Below are 12,589 nucleotides of genomic sequence, written 5' to 3' on the forward strand. Positions count from 1 at the left end.
AGAAAGAACTTAGCTCTAATGATCCTTGAATATCTATGCAATAAATTCTATTTTGTATTTTAGTTTGGCACTATATGCTAAATTGACTGTCCTACTCTTTAATATGTATTTGTCTTCTTTAATGACCATCTTGTCTTCTAAAATTATCTCCTTGCCCTTTATGCATCCATAGTAACTTTTACCCTTACTACAAAATTTCAGCTTGTTCAGAGAAAGACTGCTGAGAATGATTTTTTTTTATTTATGGACTAAGGTTTATTTTAAAGTTTAATGTGGTCATCAAAGGTTAATGAGTCCCAAGCTTATAAATTAAACTACCTAAAGACTCACTCAACATCTCTAGACTGATTCAGGAATGAGACTAAAAGTAGAAAAAAAAGAAAGAAAAAGAATACATATGTACACCCATATCTTATACATGTACATAGAGAGAGAATTTTATGGAAATGTGGGTATTTTGAGATAAAACAATTTGTGGTATGACATTTATAATCTCCAGACATTTAGAAGTGCCATTTCCAAAGGAAATTTGTTTCCTTTCTATTTATCAACCCATAAGAAAGTTAAGGGTGGGGAAGTGAAAAGAGACAATTCAACATGCACATGCACGCACACACACACACACACACACACAGCATTGCCAGCGAGGATGATATCATCTTGAAGAAAGAACATGTCCACATTCTTCAACACAAGCATACATAAGATTTTACCCAAAACTCTTATTTCATGAGGAATTTCATCATGTTCGAGGAGATTCTTTTCAGTGTTTCTTCACATCATGTCACATGAAAAAACCTGAAGTAACATATGATCCCATTTAGCATTAGATGGACAGGTCTGGCAGAGCTTGGTCCTTGATCACATTGATGCAAAGAACCTTGATCCGAGAGAACCTCGGTTCTATAGAATTCTCATAAATAAGTATGTAGTATTTTTACCATGGTCACTCCACCTAATATTTATAATGTGTCTAAAAATGCATATTTAATCACAGTAAAAGGCAAAGGAACTTTGTTGTAACAATTAATGGTTTGGTAATACGAAACATTACTCAATAAAGAAAATTAAAACCTGAAAGAGTGGAATCATTCAATCTAGACCTTGACACCTCATGTGGTTATCTGAAATAACAAAAGAGTATTTAAAAGTATATATTTCTAATTATAGAAATCATCTGAGTTTATTAAAGAAAATTTGGGAAATACACAAAAGCACTAAAAAGGTAAAAGTTATCCCTATTTTTTTTTTAAGATTTTTATTTATTTATTTGAGACAGAGAGCATGAGAGGGAGGAGGGTCAGAGGGAGAAGCAGACTCCCCGCCAAGCAGGGAGCCCGATGCGGGACTCGATCCAGGGACTCCAGGATCATGACCTGAGCCGAAGGCAGTCGCTTAACCAACTGAGCCACCCAGGCGCCCAGTTATCCCTATTTGTACTGCTAAGGGAGGACTGTTGGTAATAGTAATATTATGATCCACACCCATCATCTATAATTCCAAAGCTCAGAAGCCTCTGAAAACCCTGGAAATTTTTCCTGAATTTGCGGGAAATCCTTTTGGCAGCAGAATCTGACCTGAAATCATATGGAGTCGGTCTATTTAACCCACTTGATAAGAATATCATGTTTTGCTACAGAAATATTTGTATATTTATTAGAGGGTGCTGCCCCAACGCCACTGGGAGTGTTATGTAATATCTAGTGTGAGCACTGTGTTATTTTTATTAAAAAAATCAGAAAATTCAGAATTCTGAAACACATCTGACACCAAAGTTTCCAGATGAGGTACTTTGAACCTCTATCATTCTCATCTTTTATGAAGTGCATTGAAAATTTTTAATAATTTAAACATTACTCTCTGTAACATTTTATAACTGTCATTTTTGTATGTTAGCCAATAGTTTGCTGAAACATGATTTTAATAGTTGCAAAATATTTTGTATTGTTTTATATAACTTATTTAACTAATATTCTGTTGACACACTTGGTAAAAGAACAAAATTAATTACACAAGGCACCGGTTAATCTTGCCAATTCTTCCTTGAATATATGAATATATCAGTATCTTAAACCTTATCCAGTATAATTAGCATTATTCTACAAATCCAAGAAGAAGGGGGAAGGGGTATTCATTCACTTTTATGCTTAAGCCATTAAAGGGTTCTAAATTTAAATTCGCTGATGAGCCAAATTTCTTCTTATAATGAACTGTTCAGCTAAACTAAATATTATATCATAAAACATATTCCATTTTCCCACTAGCTGAAGCATTAGTGTAATCATGGATTTCTTTGATGGCATTCTGCCAATTTGAAATTTGTATGTCCGTGCTTTAGCAAAGCCAGATTCTCAGTGATGCTATTGTTCATGGGGTGGCTCTGGAAGCTCAGAAACGCTCTATGAATCATCAAACACATTAAATTATGTTTGTTGCAGATTCCGTATCATGGCATTTTAGCTCATCATCCTTACTCTTTGAAAATGGGTATTTGTATATTATATATATCATGTTTTCCAGCCAACATAGATGTTTAATTTCAGTAGTCAAAATATTTGATCAACTAACATGCCTTGTTTATAACTATGTAACAGGCTAATGGCAGCAACTGTTTCTTCTAGGGTCTTCAAGGAATTCCAGGCCTTCCGGGTGCCCCGGGTCCCACTGGACCCCCTGTGAGTATTTGCTAAAGCCGTGCCACTAACGCTTCATATCTGCTGGGGTGATACAGGGGGAACTAAATTCCGCATTGCCTTTCATTCTCTGGGCCTCTCTGTAGATCATCCAGCTGTTGCCTAGAAAAGTAGCATCCTATAGCTCAGATTTGCATGTAGTATTAATGTTAAGGCTGCCCTGAGGCATGGAGTCTTGTCATCAAAATTCTGCCAGACCAAAAGCAGTCTGTGATTAGGCTGGTCTCTTTGAATAGAAGTTAGATGTAAAGGAGCATTCTATTTTTTAGTTACACTTTTTTGGCATTAACCTTTGGAAGAGATGTTCAGATGGTTACACCCTTACATTCTTAAGCTAAACTTAGAATATAAACTAAGAATAGACTAAGAATAAATATCTTTAAGGGGGGAAAATGGGTTAAGGATAAACTAAGAAAAATATTTTTAAAGGGGAAAAATGAGTTAAAGATTATATTTGATTTATTTTTATTCCTATTTATCCATTAAAATACCATCTACTTTAATTAGCACTTTTTTTTTCACTGTCCCTCAAACACAACTTTGTGGTCTTTGTGTCTTTGGTTATACTGTTTTCCTAAAATAATCTCTTTTTCTTTCTTAGCTGCTAAACCCAACCAGTCACTAACATGGGGCTGTCAAGTCTAGGGTGGCCAGTTAAATTACAGGACGTGCAGTTAAATTTGCATTTCATATAAATAAATGGTTTTAGTATAAGTTTGTCCCAAATATCATATTTTGATTTGCTAAATCTAGCAACCCTACTCAAGTCTCATCTTTTCCAGCAATTCCCATGAGTTCCTATGCAAATGGTATTTTAGCTCACAAGTAGGCATGTGATCATGTTCCTTTGTGTTTTAAAGCATGGATTCACCATAAATAAAATTTTATCTTTTATGGCTTTCACCACAGCTATGTAGAACAAACTTGGCTTTAAATTGTACATTAAAATTAAAAGTGAAGAGAAGAGTTGTGAAAGGAACCATGGAAATTATAGCTAACTCCATTCTCAAAGAAGAATTAAAATTAAATTTTATTTTCCATTGGTAAAATGCAGATTGCATAACTTAATATGCACATTGTTAATTCTGCCGCATCTTGAAGTATTTAAAATGTTGATCGCTACCAAAATTATAGCTCATTTAGGAAGGCATAATGTTATGTAAATTGCCATTTAAACAGCAAGGCTAAATTCTTAAATGTATCAAAAGGTTCCAATTAAGGTCATTAAATGTGGTTGGCCAAGGTGAAAAAGCGGCCACAAATACAATTTTTACCCTTGCAAGGGCTTATCAGCAGGATACAGCTGTTGTATCAGCCTGAAGAAATATAAGCTTGTAGGACTGATTTAATTAGGATCAAATGACCTTCAAAATGTATCAGTTTTAGCAACCAACTTCCGGTGCCTTTGGCCATTTAGTTGTTTTGTTGTTGTTGTTTGTTTGTTTGTTTTTGTAACACACTTAGTTTTGTGTTTTACAGGGCTTGTTGGGAAGAACTGGACATCCTGGTCCTGTGGGAGCAAAGGGTGACAAGGTACAGAGGAAATGCCTCACTTACTCTCTGAATTGGGGCTTGGGGGATGGCAAGGTGAGACACTTAACAGATCCAGAAAATCAAGCAAAGCCTGAAAGTAGGAATAATGTCAGGGAATAGCTATTCTGGTAGGGGGCTTGGAAAGACAGAGGTAAAAAATTGGTCTGCATACAGGTTCCTAGGGAAAAGGCTGAATAGAACATTGGTGTCATATAGCAAAAGTGCAAGCTAGATTCAAGATCTTGGACATCTAGTTCTGTGGAAGGATAGAGTGGAGGAAGCTTCCTGAAGAGGTACGGGTAAGACGGTTTGTATCAGGGAGTTGCAGCCACAGGTGCCAAGGCTTCAGGCAGCTTGCTGAGAACATCTGGAAGTTCTGTCTTTTAAGGTCATAGGGGAAATTCACTAAGGAATTAGGATACTTCTTCCCTCAGGAGTCCAGTTGATTAGACAAATGTGTTGCTATGGTCTGAAGGGAAGACCAGCAATAGAGGAATTTCAGGCAGGAAGACTCCGGGGCTTCATAGGTTTACCCAATTTAGGTCTAAATTGGTCCCACAGTGTGAGCCCAGCCAATAAGCGGAGTAAGACTAGGTATTCAGATTCAGGAAGTAAGAATCAAGAATCCACATAAGCAACTCAAGTAGCTTCTACCCTAAAATGACCAAAATGGGACATAAAGGCATCAATAAGCAAAGGAATTCCAAAAAAAAAAAAAAAAAAAAAAATTGAAAGGAGCCATGTGCTTATTTTAGATAGTCTCTGCACATTTTTTTCTGAGAATATTCCCAAGAAGCTTGCCCAACTCCACTAGCCTTTTTTCTCTGTTCTCTATGGAAATTATTTAGTCAGAGATTTGCCTTTTGAAGTTAATGGGAATTCCACACTGAGATGAGCTTTGGGGCACAATCGAGGATGAAAATATGACTTTCAATTGTGCCAGGAAAAAGAGAGTCTTTTCAATAGACACATATTTTTCCTTGTTTGTTGTCCTCTCATAGTTCATGAGAACGATGACATAATTCTCTGAATGACACTGCCAGCAATCAGCAGAATATGACATGTCTTAGAGAGATAGCCACCATCAAAGCAGTTTGGGAAGAGATACAATATTCTTGTTGTCACTCATTCTCAGGCAGCTACATTGCAATAAAAACTTTACAGTTTATTTTCGTTGATAAAGATACAAATAGTTTTTATGATATTTCCTTTTGTTACTAAAAAAAATATGGGGAGATGGAATGAAATCCTTCATCAAAGTCATGGAAATGGATTTAAATCCCTCAAAATTTGGGGGCATTGTAAGTTGGAATCTTACTGTCTCTGGATTCTTTTTTAATTAACCATTTCTTGCCATTCCCGTGACATTAAGGGACTTAAAGATTTTATGAGGCTATTATCCTAAAAGAAAAGCACAGTTCCAGGAAACACTGGTTAAAGGCACCAAAGGGACTATAATAGCTTTGCTTCGTATGGATCGATAAGCATTGTATATTTTGTAAAAATAAAAGTGAAATCTATTTTTCAAGTTTCAACTTGAATTCATTTTTCACAATTCCATTTTCAGGCTGTTTCTCCTGCAAGCAGAATGTCTGAGGCTGTTTAAACTGTATAGAACATTTCCCTTAAACAGTGTTGTACCACAGTCACTTCTGTTCAACGGGATGTACCTGACTTGGTTGCAAAGTCTAACAAAACCTTAGGGAGTGAAAAAATTTCTCCTTTTGCAGACACAACACAGGGTGTGATTTTTTCTACTTTGGTCAAATTATGTGGACGGCCCTCTGGTTCCCCAAAGAGGAGGGTGGTGGGGTTGAAGCCTAAAGTGAGGGGCTGATCTAGAAAGCCCAGTCCCGGAGCTCGCCCCTGCTTGCAGGATTGCCGCTCTGCACCGCGATGTGGGCAGAGTTTCCTCGGCTGCACTTGAGCTCCAGAACAGGATCAGCCAGGTTGTCTGGCTCCATCTAAAGCTAAGCTTCGTCCCTGGGGCTCACCCAGTGGGAATCTGAATGGGTATGGAAAAGGCATTTACCTTTCCTGTGGTCTAGGAACATATTTTCCCAGGTGAAAGGGAAAGCCAAGATGAATAAGACTTTGCAAGGCTGAAACAAAATCATATTGATTTTAGAATACAGCTCTCTGAGCAAGCACAATCTAGTTCATAAACTGGGTGTTGAAATGTGCAAACCATTGATTTTTGGTCTCTATATCCTGTGCAGGGCAGTGAGGGACCCCCTGGGAGACCCGGACCACCTGGACCACCTGTGAGTTACTTCAGTTTTAAAACTTAAATTCATGTGTCTGCTTGAGACTTCTATAACTCAGAGGTCAGATAACCTTCAGATGTTTCCAGGACAAAAGTTGTCTGATTTTTATGGATACCTACAAATGATAGCCAACGCAGCTTTGGGGGAGACCTAATTTTTCCCCTTTAGTGCAGCCCCAATATGCAGTGCTCAGATTTGCATACTATGGGCCTCCCTCCTCTGGACTCAGGTGCCCCGACTCTCCATGTCCTGCCTGGGGGACCCTGGGAAAGCCATGTAACCACAGTGAGCCTCATTCACAGAAAAAAAGGGGCTTTAAAAAGAGCTCCCTTCCGGCAATGTGAGTTGGTACAGAATTTGGTGTTAGGCTATATGTGTTCATTACCATCCATGATGTCTGAGATGCAGAGAAATTCTATTTATATAGCACCTAGTGAATAAGATGTACAAGAGCCATCAACATTTTTATGCTTGCGATTGAGACAAATGTGCGCTTTGTCAGGGAGGCTATGGAGAAGAGAGGTACCTCTCTCTGTAGCAAGTCTGCCCTCGTGTGGGGCCACGCTCAAATCACAGCAGAGCTTTGGTCCCGGCCAAATGTTCTTTTCCAACCTACTTCATAGGAATACTTTCAGAAACCAAACTCACCTGAGAAAGAGCAGAATTTGTCTGTGACTTTCTGAAGACAACAAAGTTATATAATTAGTGTGCATGCAGTCACACATTTTACACACATAAACGAAGAGATTTGCACTCTGTTTCCCTAAACCTGTTCTTCATTTTGTTTACTTGCCTGTTCCCTTGACAAAGAAGCAGGACAGAAAGCATTTGGGGCTCAAATCCTAAAATGTACTCCCTCTCCAGTGGACACAACAAGCAACCTATAGCATGAGTTCACAAAAGGGACTTATATTTTACACTGGGTTAGGAAATCTTCCTCTTCCCTCTGAATTCTTCAAAACTATTCATTCTTCAAAATAGATTACATAGTGTCTCTTTATGGGAAACCTCCTCTAGAAATCTCAGACAAAAATATTCTTCACCTCTTTAGGACCCAGCACACTAAAATATAGTAGACATTTGCCAGTTGCCACATGAGAGAGTGAAAGAATAAAGGAATAAAGGAATGGAGCATTTTCCTCCCATCACTAGTGTTTTGAAGATGTACGCAAATCCCATTCACTGAGCACCATTGGCCACCATCACCCAAAAACAGCGAAATGATGGCTTCTTCAGTTTTGCAATTGAAGTGTGGAAATCACAAAAAAGGAAAAAATGCAGATTATTGATTCTATGGGAACTTCTTAAGAGAAGGATAAAAGATCCCAGCTAAAATTTGTATCTGCAAATTTTTCCTGAATGCCAAAATGTATGATTCTTTAGACTGTCGAATTAGTTCTCTTTAAGTGTTAGTTACTCTGGGACTTTCCATTCACGGGCCAGTTTTATTAGGAAGTTTTATTCCCTGTTATTCTAAAGAATATGTTTGTGTAGAAACACCCACACAGGGTTGTGAGTAACATCATTTTCCCCATTTACTTTAATTTTCTATTTAGTATGAAGGGACTGTAGGAAAAAATTACTTTTCAGTAGCCTAATTGCTGCCTATTCACATCTTCATCAGCACTACCGTGTTATAGCCTGCAGGTCAGCGGGCTGTAAACAGTTAGCATAAATTGGCAATTCAGAAACTGAATTTTAATGAGCAAATAGTATTTTCCTCTGAATGCATTAGTGTCTCATCTGTCAAATCCGAACATTAATCACACCTCCACTGAAAGTCTCTCTGGGCTCCAGGTGTAGCTCAAACTCCTGGTCATTTTTCCCCCTATATTTGCTTTTGAAAAGCCCAAAACGGAAACATTGGTTTATTTTACTTGTAGTATCAAACTCACGTTCTAAAATAAAATAGGAGAAATATCATTTGGGAAAAGGATAAAAGGTAGAGAGACTATTAACTTAAAAAAGAGTAATTCTCTATCTCCTCTCTTTCTGAAGGGTGTACAATTCAATGAAGGAAATGGAATGAGCAGTTTATATAAAATCCAGGTATTTACTTTTGTAATTATGTGAAATTATTTTCCAGTGAGGGGTTGCTATAAATGCTTCTCACCTTTTTCTTTTTTTTGAAGGGAGGTGTGAATGTTCCCAGTTTTCCAGGGCCCCCTGGCCCCCCTGTGAGTACAGTTTTTTATTACCAAGCATTCTTCAGCTGAACAGCCCCAATAAATAAATAAATAAATAACTCCTGAGTTCACTGAAAAAATACATGATACGAATATAACTAAGATCATATGCAATAGGAAATAAATGTAAATTTATTTAATATAATATAGAAGAGAATAGAATAGAAAATTATAATAAAATGGAAAAAATGTACCCAGCCAATGAAAAATAGCATTCTGCATGGTGGTATCCATTTCTGCATTATAAATCTAAGAACTAAATCAATGTCCAAAGTCACTGTCATGGGATTCCATCAAGTTGTTTCATCATCTAATTCCTCAAATCCCAACTGTAGCAAAATAAAACTTGCAAATATTTTGTATGTGTCTTAAAGCAAATTGAATTAAAAATGCTTTAGATTCTATAATTTTGCTTCCCTCATGCTTCCCATGTTTTTCTTGCAGGGCCCTAAAGGAGACCCTGGCCCAGTGGTATGTATATTCCCATGCTTTGAGTCATTTAGAAATTAAGTCTTTATTGAAGTTTGAAAGAAGAGCATCAGGCAAAGATGGCCTATTTTCTTAGCTGTTCACCAATTAACTAACATTGGAGGCAGGAGGCAAGCCACCAAAGAAATACCAGCAATGTGTTCATCTTTAAGATGCATTGGTCTTGGGGCGCCTGGGTGGCTCAGTTGGTTAAGCGACTGCCTTCGGCTCAGGTCATGATCCTGGAGTCCCGGGATCGAGTCCCGCATTGGGCTCCCTGCTCGGCAGGGAGTCTGCTTCTCCCTCTGACCCTCCCCCTCTCACGCTCTCTGTCTCCCATTCTCTCTCTCAGATAAATAAATAAAACCTTAAAAAAAAAAAAAAGATTTTAAGATGCATTGGTCTTGATGTCACTGCCATTGGCCTTTGTCTCTCTTATTAGTGTATTTTCAAAATCTCCCTGTGATGGAAGAGGACACATATGAAGTTCCTGATAAACGGAACACTTTCTTCTGATAGCGCTATTTTGATGGTCAACTCAGTGTTAAGTACATTGTGGAAGAGAAATACTTACTGGAAGGAAATTCCTTAATATGTCTCCAGTCTCTCCCTACCCCCAAAAAAGGAAGGGACTGTTTTTTGCTTTGGCTGTCTTAGGCAGTTATTCGGTAAGAAATGTGGTGTGCCGTCATCAACCTGCTTATTAGGTGTAATGTATCAGGAGGTTAGCACTCAACATGGAAAGAGATCATGTCCTGCAGCCCCCCAGAGAGGGACAATTGTTCTCAAGCACGGAGTGTCACTCTGCAGCTTCTGCCAAATTCATTAGATTCCTTTTATTCCTTGGCAATTCTTCCTGTCATGTCCTTGTCAAGCATATGTTCATATTTCACTTGTATTAACCTTTTAACCTTGATTTATATAGTATGCTTGAACCTCAGATATACCTGAAACTGAAATAAAGTTTCAAATCATTTTCCATTGTCATGTGAAAAAAAATTAAGGCCCTTTCATTACAACAGATTTTGGTAAAACTAGATGAATAAATTTTAAAAGAGCAAAAGAAGAAGCCATAAAAAGTAATCTTTTCACATCTAACTATATTTTCAAAGGACATGCATTAAAGCGCATATTTTTTATTGGTCGGTATATAGTAAGAGCCAGTTTTTCCCCTGAAAGCATGATTTCAACTAGTTAGTACCATTTTCTGAACCCCAATTATGTAACTTAGAAGTTTCCTTTGTTTTCTTATTCATGTTGCCCCCCTTTTATCTGTAACATTTTTTGTGCTTTCACCAATCATATCCTTCATTCTAATTTTAATTTTCTTTCATCTTGTTGATAAAAATTTCCTCTTGGTCTTTCCTTCTCCTACTGACTCACAGCCCCTCTGAATCATGTAGAGGCCGCTAGACTTCTCACTGACTTTTCTGGAACATCCTTTCAAGTTTTTCATTAATAACTGCATATCAAGGTGATAACATTTTTTAAAGTATTCTAATAAAGGATAAATCGTGATTCGCTTCGATTGGAAAATGGGTAGAGACACATTTAAGTAGACTTTGAGGAAATTAAGCTTCAAATTCCTTAGCTACAACAAAGGATAAAGAATAAAAACTGATTAAAGGCTATTCCCTGCTTTTAGAGATGTGCTTTAAGTGGGTGAAGCACAAAAGCAGAAATCCGGAATAATGAAGTTAAATACTGTGTAAACCCTCAGGTTTATCCTACATAAATCTTTGAAATTATTCTTTGGGGCCAATGTCAGCACCACCATGCAACTCCCTTCATTTCATACCAGTTGCCCAGTACAGAGAAATACTACTTCCTACCAGAGGAATAAGCCAGGAATGGTAGAATAATTGGTCACAGAGCAGAAAATGGAAAAGCCAATTTGAGGAGGCAGCAGGGGTGGGGGAAAGCTGGGGGCAGATTTACTCTTCAGCATCCTTCATTTCCCATGACGCTGGGTCTGCACCACCGTTTCTAATCTTCTCAGTAAACGTTTGTAGACAAAAATCACCCTTAATTGAATTTATCTTCTGAGGCGCTCCATTTAATTCCTTTGATATTTAATTTATAAGAGGCTTCAATTGAATATTTAATTATTAACTACTTTCAAATAAATATTGATTGTTGGGTGACCACCTTCCTCGGTCCTAAGAATTGTTGAGCATGTAAACAAGGAGAATTGAAGAGTTCATTTCCTTTGTCAACAATCCAGGACCTCTTTTACAGTGCTTTAGGTAGAATAGAATCTGAACATCTTTTTTTTTTTTTTTTTTTTGGTCTGATTGGTAGGTTTATATATTAGTGGACATTTAAAAAGATTTCTAAGGCATGAAAAGTATCAAGTCATCTGCTTGTTCATTAAGTGCTCTGTAATAAGGACAATATCAGAAATAATAATGGAAGTTGGAGACTTGGTAATATTTTGAAGCAGATTAGAATTATGCATGCAAAAAATATATTTACAGAAAACGAAAGCTCTCTTTTCCATTTAATTATGTTGAAAGCATCCAGTGTCTGAAGAAAATATTTGCAGTTAACATCAATTCATTAACAAGGAGGTATCAGACAACTACCTCCTTTATCTCTCCTGATTTAAAAACCTTAATGTTTACCTGCTCAAAATTAGCAGTTTCCTTCACCCTAACTTTTCTAAATATATTTCTTGAGAGCCTACAGGCTCCAGCTGGCCTGGGGCCATACACTAGAATATGTATAAGATTTTTTTAATGGAAATGCTTACTTATCTTCTGCCAGTGACCCATGAGCTTGAGCAATAACTTTTAGAATCACTGGAGATTCCGCTTCTGGAGCCATCCCCTGAAGCATTCACAATTCATGGCCAACTGCAGAGAACACTGCAGGATGGTAAACTTTGCTATCAGACCTTCATCTTCATCTGCTCTTAAGGAGCTTAGTCTTATTCTCTGGTCATCTAGCAGCCCTGGGTACCTCACAATTTGGCAAACTTCATTAAAATCCATCTTTCCTTCTAATTTTTATTGAAATTGGAGTTAGCGCTTACTAGAGGGATTCATTCTAATTAGATTCTTAATCAGAATAAAAACAACTAATCAGAAAATATATTCATACTTCTCCAGGGAAGAGCTTTATTCTCAAACTATTTTCAAGTATCAAATGCAAGAATACAAATGCTTTAAAATAGAGCATACCGATTACTTGCTAAATTGCCAATCAGTGTTTGGGGGTACTTTTTTGCAAAAAAAAAAATCTTTGTTTTTGAAATCAAGGCTTAAAAAACCTCTTGGTCATTGCTCCTACATTTCTTATGTTCATATTTAACAGGGAGAACCTGGTGCAATGGGGTTGCCAGGACTAGAAGGATTTCCAGGTGTAAAGGTAAGTACAAGGGTTAAAAATGTGGTCACTGATTGAACATTCAAAATTGTTTACTGAGCACCTCCTATTGGAC

General features: G+C 37.3%; 1 protein-coding gene across 1 annotated transcript in view; it reads left to right on the forward strand.

The window, feature by feature from the left end:
• Positions 1 to 12,589, forward strand: part of COL19A1 (collagen type XIX alpha 1 chain) — a 321,624-nt gene that overhangs the window by 271,924 nt on the left and 37,111 nt on the right. Inside the window, exons 35-41 of the mRNA XM_034990815.1 lie at positions 2,622 to 2,675; positions 4,173 to 4,226; positions 6,446 to 6,490; positions 8,492 to 8,542; positions 8,626 to 8,670; positions 9,124 to 9,150; positions 12,463 to 12,516. Of these exons, the coding sequence (XP_034846706.1) occupies positions 2,622 to 2,675; positions 4,173 to 4,226; positions 6,446 to 6,490; positions 8,492 to 8,542; positions 8,626 to 8,670; positions 9,124 to 9,150; positions 12,463 to 12,516 (330 nt within the window). The remainder of the gene's footprint in view (positions 1 to 2,621; positions 2,676 to 4,172; positions 4,227 to 6,445; positions 6,491 to 8,491; positions 8,543 to 8,625; positions 8,671 to 9,123; positions 9,151 to 12,462; positions 12,517 to 12,589) is intronic.

This window comes from Mirounga leonina, unplaced genomic scaffold (genome assembly GCF_011800145.1).
Source record: "Mirounga leonina isolate KUSES-001 unplaced genomic scaffold, KU_Mleo_1.0 Mir_53, whole genome shotgun sequence".
In the NCBI taxonomy this organism is placed as follows: Eukaryota; Metazoa; Chordata; class Mammalia; order Carnivora; family Phocidae; genus Mirounga; species Mirounga leonina.